This window comes from Eutrema salsugineum, unplaced genomic scaffold (assembly GCF_000478725.1).
Source record: "Eutrema salsugineum unplaced genomic scaffold, Eutsalg1_0 scaffold_17, whole genome shotgun sequence".
In the NCBI taxonomy this organism is placed as follows: domain Eukaryota; kingdom Viridiplantae; phylum Streptophyta; class Magnoliopsida; order Brassicales; family Brassicaceae; genus Eutrema; species Eutrema salsugineum.
In genome coordinates, this window is record NW_006256852.1 from 1,568,648 (window position 1) to 1,595,468 (window position 26,821).

Below are 26,821 nucleotides of genomic sequence, written 5' to 3' on the forward strand. Positions count from 1 at the left end.
TACTTTTTATCACATATATAATAATATTATAAAAAACTCTATTATATATTTATAAATGCAATTTTACTTTGTTGAAGCTCGCGATTTTTCGATCTAGATCGCTCACAGCACCAATTTGTTAAAACATGATTTTATATATCATAAAGAATATAACAAGCGGAAAAAATATGATCTCAACAATATCATTATATAATCACCGACCACCATCAAAAGTAAAGCGTAATTGAATACTAAGGGATCCTTTTATACTCAACGGATCTTAACAACTCGACTAATCCATGACCAATTAAACTGACTGTGAGCATTGTGAAGATTTTTTTATTACACGTTTTGAAATTATTCAATCAGACTCTATAGTTTTGATGCTAACATGGCCGTTGTAACCAAGTTTTTTTTTATTTTAACTTCAATATTTTGACTAATCAAGTATGTGGTCAAAATTTGCAGGAACTATTTGCTTCTCGATGACCCACAACACATTGGTGAGAGCTTCCATGATCATGAACTTATGTTTCTTAAACTTGATAGCTAACTGAAATATCATCATCATCATAGTGCACAAAAAAATGTAAAATACACAGACGCCAGTTCCACATGCTTCCGTTGATGATTTCTATCTCCAGATTGTGTGAATGGTTGTTTGAAATAGGTACCTTTCGTAATGCATATCATCAAACAGTTCTTCTAAGTCATTTATCTTTAACACATATCCTTCAAACAAAGCAGAAAACTCAATTTGTAATTCTTTCATCAATCAAAAAAGAAATTTGTAGTTACAAATCACAAATCTTTGGGGGTGGTTATTAGGATCTTATGAGCATGCGTAACTAACTGCACTTGTCGCCAAGAAAAACATTTTCACAACTGGCAAATCGTGAGTTTTTCCTAGAATGATGTATCTAAGCTTAGATGTTCGGATGGCTTTTGAGTATATTCAGCTATGTTGCATACAGTAGTACCTCACAATTCGTGAAGACTTATTGGAGAATTGATGGTGAAGAAAGGAATCATTGTCTTGTCCGATGATTAGTGTTTAATGTGCTTTCTCTAGAGACAATGTATCTTCACTGTGATAGGAGTAATGTATTTGAAGAGATCCTTTGGTAATACATTCTGAGGTTTAATTTTACTTTTAGTTATGAAATAATTACTAAAACAATCTTCAAAAGTTGTCTCTTTACTAGAATAACTCTGCCCCAAATTTGAAAAACTAAACTAACCTTAACAAAATGATTAAAGATATTAAAATCCATGTTTTCGTTTTTATAACAAAAATGCCATTATATTTAAATTTTAGGATTGCTTTTTTTTTTTTACATTTATCAATATAATGAACAAAAAATTAAAAAAGAAATAAACAAAATTAGAAATACATAAACAAAAATATTAGAAACCCTAATTGTGTCTCTTTAAAAAAACCTCTCAAATCTCTGCGGCGATTGTGGTTCCGATTTTGAAGCCGTCTTCTTCTCCGGCGAGATTGTGTAACTGTTCTAGTTTTAAGGCCATAGATTACGGCCAGAAGTAGGTAAGGTATCTCCATTCTCCTTTATATTCTCCTTTATATGTTCGTCTTCTCCGTTTTGTTTTCTTCTTTTCAAGGTAATAAATTATTTTTCTTTGCAAGGGTTGAATTTCGGGTGAAAGGCGTCAAAATTCACCATATCTACTCTACCGCTGCTTTCCAGCAGATGTATTCCATCGTCCTTCCACACAAGATATTCTATCTTTGGCTTATTTGCTCGTGTTTTTAGTTGATATGATGATTCAAGAGATATGCCCACCAACTGTTCGACGAAATTCCGCCAATGATGGTAGAGTTATTCGTAGATTTTCATTAATGGTTGATTTATTTTCCTAGTGGTGGTAGATTTGTTGTCAAATGATGGAAGATTTATTTTTGTATAGGTTTAGTATACAGTAGATTTATTTTTGATATAATGATAGATTTATTTTTGATATAATGGTAGATTTATTTTTGAAATGATGATAGATGTATTTTGGATTTTGTGTATTTATCTTCTTCTCTAGTAGGTGATTGACGATGAATGGTGGATCAAAAGATAAACAATATGATGGAAGGGAGTCGAGTTACTGGCACGGAAATGGGGATTTGTTTATCAAAAAAATTATTTGTAGATTTGTTTGCTTGAATAGTGGTAGATTTGTTTATTTAATGGTAAATTTAATTTAGGATTTGATAGATTTATTTGAAATGGTAGTAAATTTCTTTAAATAATAATTTAATAATTGCTTAGTATGTATAATCAAAATGAATGAGATATAAACTAAAAACATATGATACAACCCAATAATATAAAATACATATTCATTTTATATACCAAAAAAAGAAAACAAATAAGCACAAATAAAAAAAAACCATATGTCATTTCTAACACAATCAAGCATTGTCTAGCAAATAACCAAATATCCTAAATGGTTCATTGTAGATTAAAGTAATAGTACAACTTTTCATTAGTTATTGACAATTTAGTACTTCAAAAAATTCATATATCAAACTAAATCTACCATCATTATAAGAAATCTACCACCAAACAATAATTTTTGTCATACTTAGTCCTGTGACGATCATCTTCACGATGGTGGCCTAGTTTTTTTTGCAAATATAAAGTTTTTAGGACAAAATTGTCATTCAACATTCCGTAGTTTCAACAAATCTACCATCATTAATAAATAAAAAATCTATCAATTTCAGATAAATCTACCAATATCAGATATATCTACCTATTTATAATTAAATCTACCAATTTACTAGGGGTGGCCAAAAAAACCATGATTGAGAAAACCAAACCGAACCAAACCAAAATAAGTAAATTTGGTTTGGTTATGGATAACCTAAAAATCCATTCGGTTTTCATTTTTATTGAAATTTTGGTTTCGGTTTGGTTCAGTTTAAAACCGTAAAACCGAATGGGTTCTTTAGTTTTTAGATTTAGTAAATAAATAACTTATATTTTTTTTGGTTTAATAATGTTTTTTTCTAAGGACAGAGGAAGTTGATAAAAATCTGAATTTTCTTCTATTTATTTTTTAGGTTTTTGTAATCTTGATTTTCATTATTGATAATTTGGATTTACATTTGAATTTTTAGTTTTTGAAATTTTTTTACAGTTATTAGCTTAATATATTATTACCATTCATTTTGAAATACACTAAAAACCGTAATCGAACTAAACCAAACCGAACCAAATTGAAAAATGGTTTTTATATGGTTTCAATTTTTATAAAACCGGAAAACTGAAAACCGTAAAAAACCAAACCATACCAAACCGAAATATATGTAGTTTTTATATGGTTTGGATTTTTCTAAAACCGAAAAACCGAAAAAGCCAAACGAAACCAAACCATAAATCGAAGTGCCCACCCCTACAATTTACGATAAATCTACCAGTTTTGTGTTTTTCAAATTGTTATATAAATCTACCATCATTATTAATAAATTTACCAAGTTTTGTACAAATCTGCCTATTGTTAATAAATCTTTCATCTCTTCAAATAAGTCTACTACACATAAAAATCTAGGAACCATATTTTATCATTAATTAAGTCTACCGTGTCTACTAACAAATCTATCATTTCAACAATAAATCTACCAATACGAAGATACACTATTAAATCTACCAAAACATTATTAATCTACCGCCATTAAAAATAAATCTACCGTTATTGAGACTCAAACCATCCAACGATAAGTCTATTATCATTAAACAAAAGTCTATCTCGGACAACAATAAACCTACCGTCAAATAGGATAAATCTACCAATCCGGTATACTATGTACCAAAAAGTCAACCAAAGTCAACCACCACAGAACAAATCTACCAAATCGTATCAAATCTACCCTCAGAATTTTACTAAGTCTACTGATCACTTACATCTCTACCACACATAAGAACAAATCTATCAAAATAAGTCTACCAACATCAAACAAATCTACCGACGTTAAAACAAATCGATCGTTATCTCAGATAAATCTACTGACCCAAAAACAAATCTCTGGTTATAAATATAAGTATACCAAAAATAATATATCTACCGTGAAATATTGGTAGACTTGTTTATTTGAGAGCTTTGGTTTTTCCGTAAATAAATTAAACTTTTACTGAGATGAATTATAAATAGTAATAGCAGTTTTGTAATTACGTTTTTTCTCAAAAAAACTAAAAGGATAAATATGTACGGTAGATTATTCTAGTAATTAAAATTTTTGAAGGCTGTTTAAATAATTTCCGAATTTTTGAAGGATATTATAATTATCCTCCCTTTAGTTATTTGAACTCCCAAGGTCTTGAAATCGTTCTTTCATAGCTGAATGGATCAAGTTTCAACAAATCGAAACTCCAAGATACCCAATATGGAATCAAAGCAAAAAGATAAGTATTACATGAGCTAATCTAAGAATCCTACAACAGAAAGAAAACCAAAGTTCTAAGAAACAATTCTGTCCGGATAAAAAAAATGAAGGGAAAAACCAAAGATATTAAGCAGCTTTCGGCTTAGGAGTCCTCTTCTTCAGACTCCTCTTGGAAGGTGTTGAGTTCTTCATTCCAATAAAGAAGAGCAATGCTCCAAAGAGTGCAACGCTCTGCAAAATCAAAAAGGAATAGAATTTTTATCAAATCATTGTCCATTGAATGATCTTAAAGCTGTGTTCTTTTCGATTCAACGAAGCTAGCTTTGCACCCGAACGCAAACACACACAAAAGAATCTGGACAAACCTGCAAGAACTCGGTCAACAAAGGAGAGAAATGGCGTTCCTCAGGTCCGTAGTTGTAGAAATCATACAGAATAGGACTGACGACAACCAAGTAGAAAGCCTGAAACAAACAAACAGAAATGAATCAGATTTTAAAGTCATACAATGAGTCCCTTATTTGTAAACATGAGATGAAAAACTAACCAGAAGGTAAGCACCGACGATGTTTCCGATAACAAAGAGTAAGCCTCCGACTCCTTTCAGGGCAAGAATAGTAACAACGACTTGTCTCACCTATAAAAAATTCATTTTCACCAGGTCATAAACAAAGACACATAATAGAGAGTGAGAGCACAAGAGAGAAGAACATTATGACCAGGTCGTTTACCTCTATGCTAGGCAAAGTTACACCTAATCTAGAAGATAGATGTGCCTTGGCCAGATCAAGCTTTGGAGCTAATTCTTTAGCTGCAGGACCACCATCAGTTCCAAAGTCATTGAACCTATCAAAAGTCCCCAAAGATGCGTAGTTCAAAATTTAGTAATATGGTCAAAAGAGTGAAAGGATATTTAAGTAGCTTCTTAACATATGGCAATCAAGTTGGTACAGAAACAATCTTATTCCAATGTAGGGTTTACAAAAAGGTTATGATTTTCTCTTCAATTTAGAGACCAAACCAAATTAAACACACAGGATGAGCAAAGTTCTTCGCGTATCATAACCATATAAACAACAACAACAAAAACTCTAATCTGGATTCGTGAAGACATCGATAAAAGGAAAGATAATTTTTCCATTTCTAAATGTAAAAACTAAAAGAGACCAATTCTTTGTAGCTAAAGGCAGATCAACCATGACCAAACAGCATCATACATTGATTGATAAGACAAGATAGAAAAAAAAATTTCGACTGCAGTAACGACATTAAGTACAATGTATCCAGAAATCACCAAAAACCTAAAATTCAGAGTCTGCGACATTGATTAACATGTATTCAAGCTCGCAATACAGAATTTACAGTAAGAGATCTAGATCGAAATATAATACTCAAAAGAGAAAAGTATTCCAAAATCAGAGCTAAGGTAGATTCAGCTAAGCATTCGATAATCCCCAAACCCTAGATATGCTGTAGACTAAATCGAAAGCTTTTAAGATTAGATCTAAGCACGAATAAATTTCCTTTTAAGAAGATCAAATTTCATTGCCAAGCTCACTCAGGGGAGGCATGAAGAAATGGGAGAATAGATCGAGAGAGAGAGAGAGAGAGAGGATGAATGGGAAAAAAAAATCAAAACGAAAACTCACATTTGCCAGGCGGAGAGGATGAAGAGAGAAGCGAAGAGAACTCTTCCAAGAAACGAGAAGAAACCCATCTCTCTCTTTCTTGTGTTTTTTCTCTTGCTCAAGCTCGCTTGCAGGATTCGTCGACGGAGAAGAGAGGGAATCTTCTTCGGCCAAGGGGAAAAAGTTCGGTTCTTCTGTTTTGGTTTTGAGTTTATTTATTTAAACATTTAAAAACATTATCGAAATTTATTAATTTTAACTCTCCCAACCAAAAACAGCAATCCACCACGATCTATTCATCGATTCGTCATCATGATTTTACTTTTTTTTTTTTTTTCATTTAAACATTTAAAACAATATCGAATTTTTCAATTTAACTCTCCCAACCAAAAACAGCAATCCACCACGACCTATATATTATCGATTCGTCTCCATGATTTTACTTGTTTCTTTTTTTTTCGATTGGGAAACTATATCATTAATTAATTACATGTAACATTCATTTAAATATTATTATCTAGACAAAATCCGAAATGTAATAATAATGTTAAGGATAAATAATAAGTTCATAATGGTTAAGGGGAAAAGAAAATAATTTGCTGCTTACTACTTCAATTGTTTTCTTTTTAAAATCTATCTTATTTTTATTCGTATAAAATACAAATTACATGAAGTACATACAACAATAAAATATAATCAGTTACATGATTAAGATTATGGAACAACAATAACACAAAACAATAACACAAAGGAAATAAATATTGAAGATGCTTTTTCTTGAGAGGCGTTGCTTACTAACATAGTATCAACTTTGTTAGTCTTCTTGTGATCTTTAAATGTTCGTCGCATAAACAATTTGAATACCAGTTTCTTTTGTTGTATTACATTGGCCCAATCCCAATTTAGATCTATAGATTTTCTTCCATAAAAAATCATATGTATTGATTTTATCGATAGAAAAAATAATTGAGACCGCTAATCTTCAACGATCGTACGAATATCGCCATACAACAAAAGAAATGCATCTTTGGCTCCAGTCGTCGTCTTCTCCATGAAAACTTCCATGGTTTGATTGATGATACTAGAGTTTTCATATTCAGATACCAAATATACTGTATCAGAATATGATTTTTAAATATTTTTCCTTCGTTATTGAATGTGATCTTCTACTTCTAACCTCTAAGCCATCCACGTTGTATTCCAATTACCAGAAGTGACCACATACCATCATCTCGTCATGTAACTTCCACGGACCGAGTTTTCCAGGATCCCAAATTCGTCGACAAAAACGCCATTTACAAAGAAAAACCGCTGCGAATTGGATAAAGAATTGACAATATCTTACCAAATTAACATCGCAGTGGGTTTTCTCCACCACGAAGATGGAAGATGCCTGACTGGAACCGTCATAAAAGCGCGTCACATTGACATCAAAATCGGAAGTTATCGTCTTCATGAAAAGAGGATAAAGAAAATCAATTGTCATCTTCATGACTTTCTCTCCTAATCACAAAACGAAAAAAACAAAAGACAAAAAATAGAAAAAAAGAGAGTCATCATGAGAAAAAGGACAATATATTTCTCTCTCTCACTCAAGATCTATTACGATCTCACTCAGATAGAGAAAAAGGTTGATGAGAAAAAACTGAAAATAATCGCCATGGAAATCGCCTCCAGAGTGAGACATGGAACGTTTTTTATCTCCTCTCACTTTATTTGTTTTACTACTTCAATTTTTGTTAACACAATATGGATTTTTGTAGAGTGTGTTACCATTAGGTGTATTTTTTGAAAGTATAATGTTCAAAACATATACTTTTAAGTTTTAATTACCAAAAGACATATTTTTTTACTATTTAGCTAAGACAAATAATTGTTTTATCCATTTTGCTTTTTTTCTCACACACCCCTTATAATTGTTTATTGTTATTTATCTATTATTTAAAAATAATCGAATCATTTTTTTAACATTATAAATTATATTTGTTTTTCTTAATACTTTAAGACCCATTTTATATTTTTTAATTTAAATTATTTTGTCGTTTAGTGATATACACATACATATCTATATAATATTGTACACGTAAACATAAATATATAGATATATACGTATACGTAAACATATGTATCTATATAGTTACATATATAGACATAATTATATACATATATATATATATTCATGTGTATATATTATAAATGGATGAAAATATATAAATATAAAGTCAAAAAATGGAAGTAAAATAAGATAAATTCACCATTTTCAAAAAGTGCTTTTTTGACAATTATACTTTCAAAAAATACACCTAATAGTAATATTTTCATTTTTGTATAATAATAATATTATATATAGATAGATATTAATTCTTTAAATAGTGTAATTAAATGGGGATGTAGCTCAGATGGTAGAGCGCTCGCTCAGCATGCGAGAGGTACGGGGATCGATACCCCGCATCTCCAATTTTTATTATTTTCCTCTGTTTTTTGGGCAAACATTATTTTCCTCTGTTTTTTGGGCAAACATTATTTTCCTCTGTTTTTTGGGCAAACATTATTTTCCTCTTTAATCTTCTTGATTTTGTCGGAATCAAAAGTAGTGATTCTGTGAAGATGATTGATACTTTGAATCTTCTGCTTTTCAAGTTCCAACAAGACATCGATCTCTATTAAATGGGCCCCACAGAAACTTATCTTCAATTGCGTCTACGTCTTCTTCTTCTTCTTCCTCAGAATCTCAGCTTCATAACTATCCGCCATTAACTTTTAAAAATAAAACCTTTAAATTCAGAAGAAAAAAAAAACACATAATCATGTCAGAAAAACCAGGAAAAACAGACCTCCCAGCTTCTGTCTCGATGGAAGCAGGAGTGAAAGGACTCGTAGACGCCGACATAACCGAAGTTCCTCCAATCTTCCATTACCCTTCTTATACTTTATCCAACAACAGACCTTCAAACATCTCCGGCTTAAACCTCGCCGTCCCGATCATCGATCTCGGAGGAATCAACGACACATCCGCAAGAAACGACCTCGTTTCAAAGATTAAAGACGCAGCTGAGAATTGGGGGTTTTTCCAGGTGATCAATCATGGTGTTCCTTTAACTGTTCTTGAAGAAATCAAAAATGGAGTTCGAAAGTTTCACGAGGAAGATCCAGAGGTGAAGAAACTTTACTCTCCTACCGTATCAAACAAGAGATTTGTTTACACTAACAGCTTCGAAGATCCCTATCAATCTTCTCCTATGAATTGGAGAGACTCTTTCAGTTGTTTTATTGCTCCAGATCCTCCAAATCCAGAGGAAATCCCACTAGCTTGCAGGTAAATAAAAAAAAAATTAAAATTTTAGTTTTGAAGTGTTTTGGTTTTGAATATATGATGATGTTTTTAGGGATGCTGTGATCGATTACTCGAAGCATGTAATGGAATTAGGAGGTTTACTGTTCCAACTTCTCTCAGAGGCCTTAAGTTTAGACTCTGAGTTCCTTGAGAAGATGGATTGTCTTAAGGGTTTGTTTATGCTCTGCCATTACTACCCACCTTGCCCACAACCTGACCTAACTTTGGGCATAAGTAAGCACACCGATAACTCTTTCCTCACGCTTCTTCTTCAAGACCAAATCGGTGGTCTTCAAGTTCTTCATCATGATTATTGGGTCGATATAACTCCTGTTCCTGGAGCTTTTGTAGTCAACATCGGTGATTTCATGCAGGTAAGCCCGATGTTGGTCTTTTCAAGTCCATTGTAAAATTCTCCATTACTAAGATATTTTATGCTTTAGGTTTAAGAGGGAAAGTCCACACGAATTTGTTTTTGAATTCCTTCCAAAGTTAGAATTGGATTTGAGACCATATTTTTCTAAAATTTCGATTGATATCCCAACATTCCTAAATGATGCATTCTTTTAACCAAAATGCATGCAGAGTCTTTACCGAGAATATTTTGAGACATTTGTGTTTTTGCAGCTGATAACGAATGATAAGTTCTCGAGTGTGGAGCATAGGGTACGAACAAACAGAGATGGACCGCGGATTTCAGTTGCGTGCTTCTTTAGCTCGAGTCTGTCTCCAAATCCCACGGTTTATGGACCGATCAAAGAGCTTCTATCTGATGAAGACCCTGCAAAGTACAAAGGTATCACCATACCAGAGTACACTGCAGGTTACCTTGCGAGTGGCTACGATGGAAAATCGCATTTGTCCAAATTCAAGGTATGAAAAATCTACTTGTCCGGCTTTAAGAAAAGATAATCAGATATCTGTGCATGAAACAATGTAACAAAGAGAAGATGTTTTAAGTAAAACTATTCACACTTGGTGCATGAAACAACAACGTAGCTAAAGAAGAAAAGAGAAAGGATCAAGTGTGTAGCAGATTGATATAAACACATATAAAGTTTCTTTCTTCAGACAACATGAGCTTCCTGCTTATGAGTTCTCTTCCGATTCTTCTCAGAGGGTACCGAGTTCTTCATTTCGAAAAGAAAAGAAACAGTGCTCCAAATTGTGCAACGTTCTGCAATATCAAAATGAATGAGATCTTGTCTTTGTAAGACTAAAAGGTTTAAGATGTAGGTAGAGCTACGTTCTTTTCGATTCAACAAATAGAGTTTTGCACACTAATGCAAACACAGAGTTCCAGTTTCTTGAGATTACGAAAACTCGAAAAATAGTTCTGGACAAACCTGCAAGACCTCTATCAAGAATGGAGAGAAATGACGACCCTCAGGTCCATAGTTGTAGATATCATACATAATAGGACCAACAACCATAAAGTAAAAAGCCTGAAAAACATGGAGACTTTAAGGTCAAACAATTGGCAAGCTTTGAATCTCTTATTTGTAAACATGGGATGATGAACACGAAGAAGCCTAACCAGATAAGCACCAAAGATTTTTCCGATAACAAAGAGTGAGACTCCGACTGCTATTAGGGAAACAATAGTAACAATGGCTTGTCTCACCTTCAAAGATTCAATCTCCAGGTCATAACAAAAAAAAAAAAAAGTGGAGCAGAAGAGAGAAGAGAATCATAACCAAGTCAGGTCGTTTACCTCTAATCTAGAAGATAGATGTTCCTTGTGCAGATCAAGCTTTAGAGCCAATTCTTTAGCTGCAAGACCACCATCAACTCCAAAGCCATTGAACCTATTAAAATTTCCGCAAAGATCCGTAGTTTAATTTCAGTAATATGGTGAAGACAGGGAGAAGGATATTTGAATTTGAGTAGCTTCTTAACATATTGGTTACCAAGTCAAGAAGGAGAATGAATAGGAAATAACAAGAGCAAATAAACTTACATTTGCCAAGCAGAAAAGATGAAGAGAGAAGCGAAGAGGACTCTTCCAAGAAACGAGAAGAAAAACATCTCTTTCTCTTTGTCTTTTAAATCTTGCTCGTAGATTTGTCAATGGAGAGAAGCGGACGACTTCGAGTACTGTCAAGAGGAGACTGAGCAGTGTGTCAACTCAAACTTAAAAAACCAAAACCCATAATATTTTGTTTTGACCAAAGTTTAAAATAAGTCAACTTTTCTCTATATTATTATTAGGATTTGTCAAGCAAGGTGAACTATTCTTCCTCATTATTAGTAGGAGTTGCATGTATGAATAAGCAGATTTCTGTATCTTTATATTATCACAAAGATATTTCGATTAATTCGACCATTTCGATTGTTTTATTTACTTCCAACTTCATGCCTGAAATAGCAATGTAGCTAAAAAAGAAGGATCAAGTGTGTAGCATATTGGGGATAAAGACATACAAGCTTTCTTTCTTCAAACTACATGAGCTTCGTTTTTGAGCTTATCTATCAACTCATCCACTGAAGAAACGATAACTCCAGATTTTCTCTTTGGAGGCTCTGTGACTTCCACGATCTCTATGTCCGATTTAATGTCTACTTTCAGATCCTCCAACGTCATTTTCTTTATCGGCTTCGATTTTGCCTTCATTATGTTGGGGAGTGTTGCATATCTTGGTTGGTTCAGCCTCAAATCAGTTCTGCATTATAACATTAGAGCTGTTAAAAGAGAAAAAAAAAGAGATCTGTTGCACATTATATCTATTCAAGCTAAATGCTAGTTAGCTCAATCCGGTTAGCTCAAAAGGAGCATTTCAAAGTTAGTAAATGCATTTATATATACAAACCTCAAACCGAGAGAGATCATGATACAGAACTTACGTTATCACAGCGGGTAAGTCTACACTAAGAGTTTCAAGACCTCCATCTACTTCTCTATCCACGGTTGCAACATGCTTATCGTTATCCAACACAACCTACTAAACAACAATGAGCAGACGCATGAACAAAATAGACTCGGAGAGTAGAAAATGGATGATAATCTGAAAAGCATTAATTCACTTGTTTACCTTTGATGCAAAGGTTGCTTGTGGCCAACCAAGCAAAGCTGCAACCATTTGTCCTGTTTGATTGCAGTCATCATCTATTGCCTAAACGTGAAAAGACAATAAACATTACATACAAATAAAAAAAAAGAGCAGAAACAAAACTTGATCCCAACATCAAGCAAAATCCAACATATCAAAAGCATGATCTATTCTGTACAGTACCAATATTTCTATTACCTAGCAACATAGATTATGTAATGAACATTAATCAAATTAATTATTTGCGAAAGCTTGTTAGATCCCTAACCTAACAAGATTGCCTCATGAAGGAAACAAAACAGAAGTTTATCTCTTCTTGATAATTTGAAAAACGTTCAATGATCAATGTTCATCATCTTAAACGATCCACAGCTTAAGGAAAAGGTTATACGCATAAATTGATGAGTGAAAATCGATTCTTTCGGCTTCTGAATACTCAAATACTTGAACGTTAGCTCGAATTCAGTTTTGAAATCTCAAAATCCTAGATATCGTGTTCTGAATACTTAAAAACCTGAACTTAAGCTCAAGTTCAGCTTGGAAATCTCAAAAATCCTAGAAACGACTTCTGAATACTTAAAAAACTGAACTTTAGCTCAAATTCAATTTTGAAATGTCAAAAATCTAGAAATTTGGCGTACCCAAATCCAAAATCCGAGTGATGATCAACCAAGTTGTAAACTTTTCTTTACCTGTTTCCCGAGGAAAATCAATCCAGGATTCTCGACTTCAGCGAGACTCCTCAAGATCTTAGCAATCGTCAAAGGGAGGAAACTAGAATTAGCCTCGACATGGATCCCACGATCCGCACCCATGGCTAGACCAGTGCGAAGCGTGTCAACGCACTGTGAAGGACCGATACTCACTGCGACGACCTCTTTGGCGAAACCAGCTTCTTTGATTCGAAGAGCTTCCTCAAGCGCGATCTCGCAGAATGGATTCATCGACATCTTCACATTCTGTGTATCTACACCAGTCTGGTTTCCCCATTAAAAGGACTCGAATTTAACGAAGATTTCAACGATTACGGAGAAGTGAGGAGATGGGTTTTGACTTTTGAGTTTACCTTATCGGGTTTGACACGGATCTTGACGGCGTAGTCGACGACACGTTTAACTGCGACGAGAATCTTCATCGTCCGGTGACAGAAGGAAAAAGAATAAGGAAGTACAAAGCAGAAGCACTTTCGTTTTTCTTGGGATCTAACGATGAGTCGATGATGACTCATCAAAAAATGGCCTGATATTCGGTTTTTTCGGTTCAACCCGGTTAACATTTTTTCTGGTTCTGTGAGGACCGAACAAATAATGGATTTAATTCGGTTCGATTAGAATTTTTTCGTATAATTTCTTTGGATGAACTCTGGTAGTGACATATTTCAAGTTAAATTTGTTATCTGAGAAATGAGAAATTCGATCTAAGAATTTTTTCACAAGAAACTTATTGAAGTTATGAAGTTTTAAGAAGATTTGGTGGTTTTATTGTTGTTGTTACCAAAAACTGGTTTTCTGGCCTTACGAGTTTAAATCAGTGGCAGAGCCAAGAATTTTTTTAACCGGGGTCGAGGAAGGCATCCAATATGAAATTAGGAAGATTAATTAAAATTTTTTTAACAAATTCTTTCAGCAATAACATACATTAATAAGTTTAAGTTCTAATTTTTATAATTTGACTTGGATCAATTGATCACTCCACACTCCATGTAACCTCGCCATTGGTTTAAATACACCATATGTAATAGGAGATAGAACATTTGGGAGGTGGGTATTGTGCAGATTCCAAATCTAAAATACATCCATGATGATCTATCATTTGCGGTTAACAATATATGGTACATGGTATCTTTGAGGAGCTGGTTTGGTAGAATATGAATATCTATATAATAACCACACCAAAAAGTAAAAAGTATTTTCAGAACTAAAGATTTTCCAAAGGTTATATACCAAGGACATTGTAACGATGGCAAAATATCTTAGAAGTGGTTCTTCGTTTTTCACTCCTATCCAAGATTCTAAACAAACAAAACCAATTTGTAAATGCAAGAGCTGATATATCAAGAACAATAACACAACTTAGCACAAGGTTTTCTTTACTTGAAACTTTATTGCTAGTAAATCTGTTAATCAAACCATACAAATTTGCCTAATACGATTTAAAACAGATTCAAGACACATTTTGATCTGTCAAACTAGCCTCCCATGTTCTTCGATCTGTACTTAATTGATCTCAGAAATCCCTAGAAAATCCCTTTACCCTTGATGCAGAGTCTAATACACGAATCTCTCACCCTTATGTTAAGTTTTCTTTAGTAGTTGTGTTAAGAATATACAATGCTTCAACACCATCTACTTATACCTAGTAGACTATGCGGCTCTACATGCCAAAACCCTTCACCCCAGATGTCTTTTCTTGATCTTGGTGTATATTTCTTATTTCCTTAAACTTTTTCATGTTTAAGAAAATCTTCCATTCTTCTAGATCCACTCTTCTACTCTCGCCCACCTCCGCTCCTTTCCAAGACTTGCATTCCCATTGGTCTAGCTCAGCTACAAGTCCCATTCCACATTCTTCTGCATTCCAGACGTTGAAGTGTTCCACACTCCAAGCTTGTGCTACTTCATGCCTTAGTTCCACTGACACAGCAACTACTTCAGACGCAGCTACATCTTCAGTCTCCCCCTTTTTAGCTTTGTGTGTCACACAAGCACCTGTTCAAAGACATGACAAACACAACACGAAAACACACACAAGGCAAAAGAACCAAGGCAACCAGAGCAACTGAATGACATTCCATAAACTGAAAAGTCAGAAGGACAAAGTCTTGAACCACAAAAGCCAAAAAAAGTTTAGGAGAAAACAAAATAACATAACCACCTCCTTACTCCCCCAGAAACTTAGCCTAATTAAACATAAACTAAAATATTACACAAGCGCTCAAGCACCCGCATCACGCGGAACTTCTTCCTACATTCCTTCTCTCCCTGCTTGTGAGCACAGAAGTTAAAAAACCAATCAGTGGAACAACAAAATTTACAAGTTAAAATCCGAAGACTTACTTGAAAACGAGTTGATCACCATGTCAACTACTCCATGCAGCTGTGCCATCACCCGACTCACATCATGAAGAGCCATGGTTACTTCATTGTCACTTGCAGGTGGCAATGATACCTGAATGACTCCCAGAGGGACATCCTGAAAGTTCCCACGAGCATAAGCAAATAGCTCAAAACCTGCATTAGGAGGTGGCACACGGAAGGACCTGAGTGGCACACTCGATGGTCATGCTTGTTGCTTCTTAGACGACTGCAGTGGTGGAGAAGGTGATCGTGGTGCCTCAGCCCTTTGTTTGCCCTTCCGCATATCCTTCTTCGCTGCAGCTGCCTCCTTTTTGATGAATTCCTCACCACTTCGAGAGTCTTTCTTGTACCGAAATGGTACAATGTGAATCTCTCTTTTCCCCAACTGAGGCTTATGCTGCAAATTCAGAATCTTCTGAGTCTGACACGGAAACAGCAGCCAGCGAGTGTCCTTCTTGATTATCCTGCTCATCCCCATGATCTGTTTGAAAACCAACTTTCCGAAGTCCTCTCTTATGTGTGACGCACTTTGTACACCAGTCGACCGCATTCTTCAGAGATGTGCGTCTTGTTAGTGGAGAGAATCCAGTTGTATGTGGCAATCACAACCATTGCTGCAAACTTTGGAGGCAAATCTCTCGAAATCAGTTCACCAAAGACCTGTTTACTTCCTTTAGACAGATGCTTCGTGATGTCAGACAGCGAGATCGTCTCCGCACTTTCTTCCTCCTGTACTTCAGCCTTAGACAAAGGCTCCAGATTGAGTGCACGATTGATTATGGCTGGGTAGAATCTGTATTCGAACCTTCTCCGTGTGACTCGAACCTCTTGATCTAGATCAGCAGATGACTCAATCGGCAGATCCGCAAACTCTTGAACCACCTGTGGCACATACAGAGCTATGTCCACTACTATTGCCTCCAATCCACCATCCTTGATAAATGTGATGTACCCCCATTCATCCGTCTCACCTACATCAACACTTCTCTCAGACCAAAGCTGTCGAGTGGCAAAGTGATCATACATAGTCTTGAGTAGAGAGGACTTCTCCTTGCGAGACTTAGATTTCTTGGCCTTCTTTCGCGATGGAGCCGGTGAAGTTTATTCAGTCGGAGGAACTAAGGAGGAATCGGTTCGAGCCTTCTTCGCTGCCACTGGAAGACTTAATGCATGCAATGTCTTTCTTTTCTGTACTATTTTTGCAGCTTGTTCCTACACCAAAATCGAGGTCAGTGAGGCTCTTCCGTCAGACACTGCCTCTTCCTCCTGAATCTTCTCTCCTGATTCAGGATTCGGCGGCTGGATTTCTTCCTGTTGAACCTGAGGAGGTTGAGATTCTCTTGATTTCTTGCTCGCCTCAGGCTCCAATGGACCACCCTTTTCTTCATCGATCTTCTGAGTGGATTCCGAAGCAACCTCTTTGTCTCCGTCGGTTTGCCTTCCCTCTAGCTCCACCGATGAACCACTGCGAGTCTCACCATCTTCGTTCGCAGTGGCAAAGGATTCAGCACTTTTTGCTGCTTCACCAGATGCCTATGCGCCTCCGTCGACAAGTGAAAATGTCGGGTTCAGCTCCTCCTCGCTCGATTCGTCCACCAGGTGCGGTCGTTGCTCATCTCCATCTGCATGTGTCTTTTTTTCACCATATTGCATACCAATGAGGCCCCTGTGGGTTGATTTCAACATGATTGCTTCAATTTCTTGCTCTTCTCTCGGTGAATTAGGGTTTAAATCAGGAAGTGTCTCAGATCTTTCATCTCACTTCCCATAAATAACTCCCCCACTTTTCACTTTCCCACTTCTTTTCAACTTCCATCGATACTGGGCCTTTTTGTTTTTCTTCTCCTTGGCACATTAAGCAAAAAGCCCTATGTTCACATAATGAAAAAAACTCGGCCCACTATCCTGTTTGACATGCAACAACATTTCTGGGACAACAATCTGAATCAGATCCAGACACATTTAAAAGAATTGACAATCATGGGCACATTCAAATCATAAACCAAATGATAATTAAATTGATAGTGATTTTGCAAATATCACCTATGCACTGGCATTTAAAAAAAACAACTTTGTACTGTATTATTTACCCATTTTCTTCGAAGTGCAGCAATATCTAACACAGTCTCTGAGTCATGAGACACCCCTCAGCCTGTCCTGATTCAACTAGCTAATAGGCACAACTGACTCCAGACTGAATCTGAACCTTGAGTGTTCCTTGAGTCAGCTGCTGTATCAGTCCTGCACATTCATAAACCATCACATACCACAAATACCAATTGAGTTTCTTAAGGTGAAAAAACGGTTAAAATCTAGTGGTTTTGTGAATAAATCATCCAGTTGCAAATCAGTGACAATATGCTCTACCACTGCTTGTTTAGTCCTTGAGTGCTGCACTGGATTCTTTGATATGTTTATGGCGTTCTGGCTGTTGCAGTTGAACCAGTAGTGGTCCAGAATCCATCCCATAGTCTGCAGACATTTGCTTCATCCACAACAGCTGACTGCAGCAGCTTCCCATAGCAATATATTCTGCCTCTGAAATAGATAGTGAGACACAATTTTGCTTCTTGCTCAACCATGAGATAAGATTGTGTCCGAGAAAGAAACAACCTCCACTAGTTCTTTTTTGATCATCCACACTTCCAGTCTAATCAGCATCAGAGTATCCTACCAAGTTTTTGTTAGATTCCTTGGAGTACCAAATCCCCAGATCTACGGTCCCCTTGACATACTTGATGATCTTCTTGACTGCTTCGAGATGAGACTGCTTTGGTTTCGCCTGATATCTAGCACAGATGCCTACACATAGGCACATATCGGGTTTACTTGTAGTGAAATACAGCAAACTTCCAATCATTCCTCGGTACAGAGCCGGATACACTTCTTTTCCTTCTTCATCTCTGGTAAGCTTGGCTGTAGTACTCATTGGGGTATTTGCCTCCTTACACTGGTCAAGTTTGAACCGGGTTAATAGTTTCCTTGCATAGGTGCTTTGAGAGATGAACACACCATTCTCAGATTGAGTTATCTGCAACCCCATAAAATCCCGCAGCTCACCAATCATGCTCATCTCAAACTCTTGTGTCATATTTGTGACAAACCAATCTACAAGTTGCTTAACAGTTCCACCAAAGATAATGTCGGCCACATAGATTTGGACTATCATGATCTCTCCATCATGTTCATAGATGAACAGTGTTTTGTCAACACTTCCTCTGACGTACCCTTGCTTCACTAGAAACCCAGTGAGTCGCTCATACCATGCACGCGGAGCCTGCTTCAGCTCATAAAGAGCTTTCTTGATTTTGTACACATACTCTGGATTCTGAGCATCTTCAAACCCTTTTAGTTGTTCCACGTACACTTCCTCTTGTAGTATACCGTTCAGGTTGGCACTCTTAACATCCATTTGGTAGACTCTGAAGTTCAGGATGCATGTCATCCAAAGAAATAGCGTGATTGACTCAAGCCGTGCTACAGACGCAAAAGTTTCTTCAAAGTCTACTCCTTTGATCTGCGAGAACCCTTGTGCCACCAGCCGTGCCTTGTTGCGAATCACCACTCCATTTTCATCAATCTTTTTTTTTATATCCACTTGGTTCCCACAACATTTCCATCTTTAGGCCTTGGGACAATTCCCATACATCATTTCTCACAAACTGTTCCAGTTCTTGCTCCATGGAAATGATCCAGAATTCATCGACAAGAGCTTGTCTCACATCACGTGGCTCAATGATGGAGACGAAGCATGCAAACAACACCATCTCTGAGTACTTTCCCACCATCTTCTTGAAATCCAGCTGAACTCCTCGGGTCCTCCTCATTTCATTCACATCATCGATGAGGTCAGATTATGAATGATTTCGGTGTACCTACTGGACATCAGATGGTGTACCCTCCACGACTTGACCCTTTTCACCCATGCTTGTTGTCTCGTGCTCCTCCTCACCTTGGTCTGACTCACTTCCTGTACCAGTGTCTTCCCATCTCATGTGGGCGTAGTCATCAAACACAACATTCACAGACTCGATCAGCACCTTTGTTATTGTGTTGAAAACTCTAAAAGCAGTGTTGTTCCCTGAGTATCCCAAGAATATCCCTTCATCACTTCTTGAGTCAAATTTCCTGAGATAGTCCTTGTCATTCAGAATGAAGCACCTGCAACCAAAGACATGAAAGTAACTCAAGTTAGGAGTTTTTCCTTTCCACAATTCATAGGGTGTCTTACTGGTTCCCTTTCTTACGTAAACTCAGTTGACATTGTAACACGTGATAACACCGTATTTTGACCACTTTTATGGATCATAATAATGTCTTATGCAGGTGTTTTAACTCTGTTTTCGATGTTTTTAAAGTGTTTTCAATGTTTTAGAGTTTCAAAAGACTTTACAGGAAACTTGGGCAAAAGATATGCAATTTGGAACAAATGAACAATTTTGGATAAATGCAGACCGTCAGAAGTATGACAAACGATGAAGACCTTCTCACCGTCTGGTCACCCCCAAAATTTGAGACAACATAGAGGATCCAACCAGATTTCTAATGCACTTGGTTTGGAGACAATCCAACGGTTAGATCTTCAGATACTCCTGATGCAAGAATGACTAGAAATGCTGTTCCGGAAGAGAGCAAGTGTCGGGACCGCGGCCAACACCCATTTTCCCGCGGGTAGAGCCACCGCGACTGCGGACTTTGGTCGTTCACTTTCCCGACGACTTAATTAAAGCCCATATCAATTCTCTTCGTTATTTTTGAAGCCCTAAGTGTCTAGAACCACCCCAGAAGCTATAAATACCCCCTTTAGGTCATTCCTAAAGGTGGTGTAGACGACATATGATAGAAAGAGAGAGAGACACACAAACCCTAGAGAGAGGGAGGCCGCCGGTTTTTGAAGGAGGAGCCGCCGCCGAGGAGAGCATCATCGCGCCTCCGTCGTCGCTTCGGTTCTTCGTTCTTCTTCCTTCTTTTCTTTAATTTCCTGCAACTTTCAATACTCTGTGATGATTGTTTACAATATGTTTGAGTAGTTACCCAGTTGGGTTTAAAGGGATTGTTCAAAGGGAATTTCATGTGTCTTGCTTATGAATCGATAGATTTAGGATTTATAATCTTCTAGATGTTCTTCGTTTGTTTAATCTTACTGCGTGATTCTTTGCTGGCCACTTAGAAGCCGATCTGATATGATATGTTGCGAAAGCTTTCATTGATTGTCTGAACTAGGGTGAAACGAGCAATTCTTCTATAGGAGTGGAAACCTACCTGTAGTTGAGTTGTGAATGTTGATGAGTCTTGTCCTGCTATTGCATCTTCTCCCTTCCAGGATCAGAATGGAAACCTACTGATCAGGGTTGCGAGAGATAGCTGTTTAGTGCTGCGAAAGTAGACTATTCATACTTCCGTGCCTCGAGTTCTAGAACATATGTAGTTGATTACCTTTATCACTTGTTTAAAATCGACCAAGCATAGACCATGAACCCCTGCGAAACCCCTTGTTTATTTTTACTTTTTCTTTTGAATTTTTCAGGTTTCTCTGAGATGAGAGACCGGGAACATGTTCCCGGAACTCTTGGTGATCCACCAAATCGTGTGGATGGTGATCCAATCGACGATGATGACCTGACTGATGATGAGTTTGAAGAACCGATTTATGATGACAATGAGCTAATCGGATCGGTCAAACAAAAAGATGATGATGAACTAATTGGAAGTTTCGATTCACTCAAAAAATTCATGGGAGATCGAAGAGCTATTCAACCAGCCTTACCTGAGGATGGCAAAACCGAAATTAAGGTACCCCATATCCATTTAGTTCAACAAAATCAATTCTCTGGTTATTCATTCGAAAACCCGATAGACCATATCGAGACTTTCGAAGAATTATGTGCAACCATTACAGCAAATGGGGATTACCACAAGTGTAGTCTTTTCCCATTCTCTCTTAGAGATAAGGCCAGCAAATGGCTAAAATCTTTGCCACCTGCTTCACCAAAAACGTGGGCAACGTGTAGAACTGCTTTCCTAAATCGTTTTTACACTAGAAATCGTACAAATCTCTTAAGAAAGAAGATAAGAACTTTTAAACAAAAAGAAGATGAAGATCTTTTAGATACTTGGGAAAGATTTAGGAATACCAAAGAGATTGTCCACACCATGGATATGCCGAGGAATACCTGCTAAGTATTTTCTATCACGGTATAACTCCAGAGTTACGACACTCTTTTGATATAGCAAGTAATGGAGATTTCACAACTAGATCTGTAGAAGATGCTCACGTTTTCATTAAAAATTTAGGAAACAGCATCCGAAATCAAGTAACCTTTGGTAATTCTGCACTTCCTGAGAAGAAAGAAGAAATTTCAGAAGTTATAAAGTGTCTCCGTCACATAATGAGTCATCTTGGATTGCAACAACCAAATAGGGTACACAATACGTGTAACTTTGATGGTTGGGACAACCCAATGGATTCTTATGATCAAGGGATGATGAACACTGCAGAAGTTTATCAAATTCAAGATTTTCCATTCGTTACTGATCACCGCGGGTCCATTCATCCGGACCGCGGCCAAGCAAGGTTTCACCGCGGTCGTGGCTGCTCTGACCGCGGCCAAGACATGATTCACCGTGGTCGTGAGCCACCTGACCGCGGGAAATTGTCTTCCAAACTTGACTGGAAACCACCTTCCGAACCAATCTCAGCTATTCAATCTAATCCTGTTTCCTATCCTAGTTTTTCCTCTTCTGAAGCTGAAAACCTAAACAAAAAGATTCTAGAGCTTGAAAAATCTATGTCTCAAGAGATTAGTGATCTTAGATCTGAACTAAAAGAGATGCAGAAGGATTCCGATACCCTCCTTAACATAAGGGTCAAAACTAATTCTAAAAAGTTAGAAAATTCTGAAGAGGAGCTAAGTGAAAATTCTTTCGAAAGCTCAAGTGAAGCAGATCCCTCCGATCATGTGAAAGCTATCACACTTAGGAGTGGATTAGCTTACAAAGAGTCAGAATTTCCTAAAGATCCCGAAGTTGAGGAAAAGGGTAAGGAAAAAGAAAAAGAAAAGAAAGAATCACGAATGAAGATGTTGAAAAGGAAGTGGTAGGAGAAAAGGATGGAGAAGAAGTAAGAGAAGATTCATCCCGGGAAATCCTTGGAGAAGACCCAATTCCACCTCCACCAACTAGTGTCTACAAACCTAAACCTCCATATCCTAGAGCCTTAAGAGCCCCTAAGAAAGAAAAAGAAAAAGCTAAGCTGAAAGAGTTGATTGATCAATTAAATGTGAAATTACCTTTCGTATAAGCTTGTGCTATGATTCCTGCTTTAAGAAAATACATGAAGGGTATTCTAACAAATTCTTTAACTCTTGAAGAAGGTGCTATGATGATAACCCATGAATGTAGTTCTATCTTGCAAAGCCGAATCCCTGAAAAGAAAAATGATCATGGAAGCTTTGTACTTTCATGCACCATCAATGATGTAGCTTTTGAGCGTGCTCTCTGTGATTTAGGATCTAGCATAAACATGATGCCTCTTTCAGTAGCAAAACGTTTAGGACACCACACTTTCAAGCCCACTAAAATTTCTTTAGTACTAGCTGATCGTTTTGTTAGACAACCAGTAGGTATCCTAGTAGATGTTCCTGTAGAAATCGAAAAATGTTCCATACCAACCGTTTTCGTAGTTCTAGAACTAGAAAAAGAACCTAAGGATCCACTTATTCTTGGAAGACCATTCTTATCTACAGCCGGAGCCATAATCAATGTTCCTGAAGGAAAATCGACCTTCATCTAGCCGGTTTAGTTATGCAATTTGACATGAACAAAAGTTTCGATAAACCAACTTTGGATGGCAAAATTTGTTGGGTTGATGAGTTAGACGGAATTATTGAGGAAGTCTATGAAGATCTGCTTCTAGACGACCCTTTAAGTGTCACGCTTTCACCCACAAAAGATGAACGCAATTTCCTTGAAGAAATTTCAAGTGAATGCGCACGTATGCTTGATAAGTCCGAAACTTATAGGAAACCTCTACACTATCTAGATCTTAAGGACCAAACAAACATTCCTACACCTCCTAAAGACACTGCTGCAGCAATTAACGATCCTTGGAGCGAGCTTAAAGCCCCTAAAGTTGAGCTTAAACCTCTTCCCGTCGGACTTAAGTACGCTTTCCTTGGACCAAATTCTACTTATCCTGTCAAAATAAACTCTGGTTTGACAGAAGAAGAAACCACAATGCTGTTGACTGAGCTGAGAAAGCATAGAAAAGCCTTAGGATATTCACTTGATGACATACCTGGAATCTCTCCAGATCTTTGTATGCACAAGATAAATCTAGAGGATAATGCTAAAAACTCAATCGAAAGTCAAAGGAGACTGAACCCTAATCTCATGGATGTTGTCAAGAAGGAGATTATGAAGCTTTTAGAAGCTGGAATAATCTTTCCTATCTCAGATAGCACTTGGGTTAGCCCAGTTCATGTTGTTCCAAAGAAAGGAGGAGTCACTGTCATTAAAAATGATAAAGATGAAATGATCGCTACAAGAACAGTAACTGGACATTGTATGTACATCGATTACCGGAAACTGAATGCAGAAACTAGGAAAGATCATTTTCCACTTCCATTCATAGATCAAATGCTAGAAAGATTAGCTAATCACCCCTACTATTGCTTCCTTGATGGACACTCCGGATTTTTACAAATTCCTATTCGCCTGGAGGATCAAGAAAAAACGACATTCACTTGTCCATATGGCACGTTCGCTTACAGACGTATGCCTTTTGGATTGTGTAATGCACCTGCTACCTTCCAGCAGTGCATGATGTCGATCTTCACAGACATTATTGAGGATTTCATGGAAGTATTCATGGATGATTTCTCCGTCTATGGATCTTCTTTTGAAAAATGCTTAGGCAATCTTGGTAAAGTTCTGCAAAGATGTGAAGATAAGCACTTAGTATTAAATTGGGAAAAATGTCAATTCATGGTACAAGACGGAATCGTGCTTGGGCGCAGAATTTCCGGAAAAGGTATTGAAGTTGACAAAGCTAAAATCGAAGTCATGACCAGCCTACAACCACCCACAAACGTAAAAGGAATTCGTAGTTTCTTAGGACACGCAGGATTCTATAGGCGATTCATAAAAGATTTTTCTCAAATAGCTAGACCTCTTACGCGTTTGCTTTGCAAGGATCGAGTTTGATGATGAGTGCTTAGCCGCGTTTCATAAGATCAAAGAAGCCCTTGTCTCCGCTCCAGTCGTGCAAGCACCTGATTGGGAACTCCCATTCGAAATCATGTGCGATGCAAGTGACTATGCAGTCGGAGCAGTGCTTGGCCAACGAAAATATAAGAAATTGCACGAAATCTACTACGCAAGCAGAACTCTTGACGAAGCTCAATGCAATTATGCTACAACAGAGAAAGAACTTCTAGCTGTCGTATTTGCATTTGAGAAATTCTGTTCTTATCTCGTAGGATCTAAGGTTATAGTTCATACTGATCATGCTGCAATCAAGTATTTAATGTCTAAGAAAGACGCTAAACCTCGGTTGATAAGATGGATTGCAAGATTTCGATATCGAAATTCGAGATCGGAAAGGAGCAGATAATGGAGTTGCAGACCATCTTTCACGAATTCGAGTTGAAGAAAGATTGCCCTTAAATGACAGTTTGCCTGAAGAAAACATCTATGCAATAGATACTACCCCAACCAATGTTAATACTGCACCACCACGTCCTCTAATGCGACGAGCAGATGCTTTCAACACCCCATGGTTTATGCATATAGAAAATTACTTAGCAGCTGATGTAGAGCCCCTGCAATTTTTCGGGTATAGGAAGAAAAAGTTTTTGAAAGACGTAAGACATTATTTTTGGGATGAACCCTATCTCTATAAGAGATGTGCTGATGGGTTATTCCGAAAATTCGTGGCTGAAGAAGAGATGGAAGGAATTTTATTCGGATGCCATAGCTCGTCTTACGCAGGACACTTTGCAACTTTTAAAACCGCTTCAAAGATCTCGAAAGCAGGTTTCTGGTGGCCTACTTTGTTCAAAGATACTCAAGCTTACATATCGCGATGCAATAAATGCCAAAGGATGGGCAACATAAGCAAAAGGAATGAGATGCCTCAAAATTTTATTCTCGAAGTCGAAATTTTCGATGTCTGGGGAATAGATTTTATGGGACCCTTTCCTACTTCTTTTGGAAACCAATACATCTTAGTAGCAGTAGACTACGTCTCTAAGTGGGTAGAAGCAGTCGCTAGTCCCACCAATGATGCAAAAGTTGTCATGAAGCTGTTTAAATCTGTTATATTCCCGCGTTTTGGAGTTCCTAGAATTGTGATAAGCGACGGAGGATCGCATTTCATCAACAGAGTTTTCGAGAATCTTCTTAGAAAGAATGGAGTTACACATAAAGTTGCTTCTCCATACCATCCCCAAACCAGCGGTCAAGTGGAGATCTCAAACAGAGAAATCAAGTCGATTTTGGAGAAAACAACTACAGTTCATCGCAAGGATTGGTCTACAAAGCTTGACGATGCATTATGGGCATATCGAACAGCATTCAAGACACCGTTAGGAACAACACCATTCAACCTAGTTTACGGAAAAGCATGTCACCTTCCAGTAGAACTCGAGTATAAGGCGCAATGGGCTATCAAGGAGATGAATATGAACTTGAAAACGGCTGGAGAAAGAAGACTACTTCAACTTCATGAGTTAGAAGAAATCCGACACAATGCCTCGAAGATCTACAAGGAGAAGACTAAAGTATATCATGATAAGAAGATTATTCATAGAACTTTTGCTCCTAACGATAAAGTTCTTCTTTTCAATTCTCGTCTTAAGCTTTTTCCAGGAAAATTACGTTCAAGATGGTCAGGACCCTTCACGATAAAGGAAGTCAAGCCATATGGAGCCATAGTCCTGTGGGACAGAACCGGAAACTCATTTACAGTGAATGGACAGCGTGTAAAGCCATATCTGGCTGAAGAAAGAGAAGACGAAAGAGAAGTGATGTTTTTGATTGATCCATCATCGGCCAATGATGAGACCAAAGGATGTCACGACCCCGGAAAAGTCTAATCGAGCAACAATGTCAAGCTAATGACTTGAAACAAGCGCTTAGTGGGAGGCAACCCACTTGGTATTTTATCTATTTTCCTTTGACCTTTATTTTCCATTTCCATTGCTTTGTTTTTGTTTCATTTAAATTCAGGTTTTCAATAAGGAAGAACAAACACAAAAGACGAGCAGCACTCTCCAGCACGATAAGTTCACTTAAACATTTCAACATTTCTATTTTCTTTACCATTCTTTCAAGATTTATCACACTGAGGACAGTGT

At 37.0% G+C, this 26,821-nt stretch overlaps 4 protein-coding genes and 2 non-coding genes across 7 annotated transcripts; 2 read left to right on the plus strand and 4 right to left on the minus strand.

Annotated features, from left to right (window-relative positions):
• Positions 1 to 4,305: 4,305 nt before the first annotated feature.
• LOC18020528 lies at positions 4,306 to 6,270 on the minus strand. The gene is made up of 5 exons (XM_006403171.2): positions 6,025 to 6,270; positions 5,107 to 5,221; positions 4,923 to 5,012; positions 4,741 to 4,839; positions 4,306 to 4,606 (listed from the first exon to the last, which is right to left on the minus strand). The coding sequence occupies exons 1-5, from the start codon at positions 6,090 to 6,092 to the stop codon at positions 4,502 to 4,504; spliced, it is 477 nt and encodes a 158-aa protein (XP_006403234.1). The 5' UTR covers positions 6,093 to 6,270; the 3' UTR covers positions 4,306 to 4,501.
• Positions 6,271 to 8,387: 2,117 nt separating this feature from the next.
• Positions 8,388 to 8,460, plus strand: TRNAA-AGC. The gene has a single exon. It is a non-coding gene; the product is annotated as a tRNA-Ala (tRNA).
• Positions 8,461 to 8,762: 302 nt separating this feature from the next.
• On the plus strand, positions 8,763 to 10,401 carry LOC18020529 (1-aminocyclopropane-1-carboxylate oxidase homolog 10). The gene is made up of 3 exons (XM_006403173.2): positions 8,763 to 9,319; positions 9,390 to 9,711; positions 9,965 to 10,401. The coding sequence occupies exons 1-3, from the start codon at positions 8,811 to 8,813 to the stop codon at positions 10,214 to 10,216; spliced, it is 1,083 nt and encodes a 360-aa protein (XP_006403236.1). The 5' UTR covers positions 8,763 to 8,810; the 3' UTR covers positions 10,217 to 10,401.
• LOC18020531 lies at positions 10,299 to 11,422 on the minus strand. Its single transcript, XM_024157479.1, has 5 exons — positions 11,298 to 11,422; positions 11,052 to 11,145; positions 10,875 to 10,961; positions 10,684 to 10,782; positions 10,299 to 10,514 (listed from the first exon to the last, which is right to left on the minus strand). The coding sequence occupies exons 1-5, from the start codon at positions 11,363 to 11,365 to the stop codon at positions 10,470 to 10,472; spliced, it is 393 nt and encodes a 130-aa protein (XP_024013247.1). The 5' UTR covers positions 11,366 to 11,422; the 3' UTR covers positions 10,299 to 10,469.
• Positions 11,423 to 11,620: 198 nt separating this feature from the next.
• Positions 11,621 to 13,599, minus strand: LOC18020530 (electron transfer flavoprotein subunit beta, mitochondrial). 2 transcript variants are annotated; one of them, XM_024157478.1, is made up of 5 exons: positions 13,454 to 13,577; positions 13,080 to 13,354; positions 12,370 to 12,450; positions 12,182 to 12,276; positions 11,621 to 12,000 (listed from the first exon to the last, which is right to left on the minus strand). In XM_024157478.1, the coding sequence occupies exons 2-5, from the start codon at positions 13,335 to 13,337 to the stop codon at positions 11,775 to 11,777; spliced, it is 660 nt and encodes a 219-aa protein (XP_024013246.1). In that variant the 5' UTR covers positions 13,338 to 13,354; positions 13,454 to 13,577; the 3' UTR covers positions 11,621 to 11,774. The 2 variants fall into 2 exon arrangements, with proteins under 2 accessions (XP_024013246.1, XP_006403238.2); XM_006403175.2 differs by having other exon boundaries at positions 11,624 to 12,000; positions 13,080 to 13,364; positions 13,454 to 13,599.
• Positions 13,600 to 21,517: 7,918 nt separating this feature from the next.
• Positions 21,518 to 21,624, minus strand: LOC112087647. Its single transcript, XR_002900193.1, has one exon. It is a non-coding gene; the product is annotated as a small nucleolar RNA R71 (small nucleolar RNA).
• Positions 21,625 to 26,821: the final 5,197 nt, after the last annotated feature.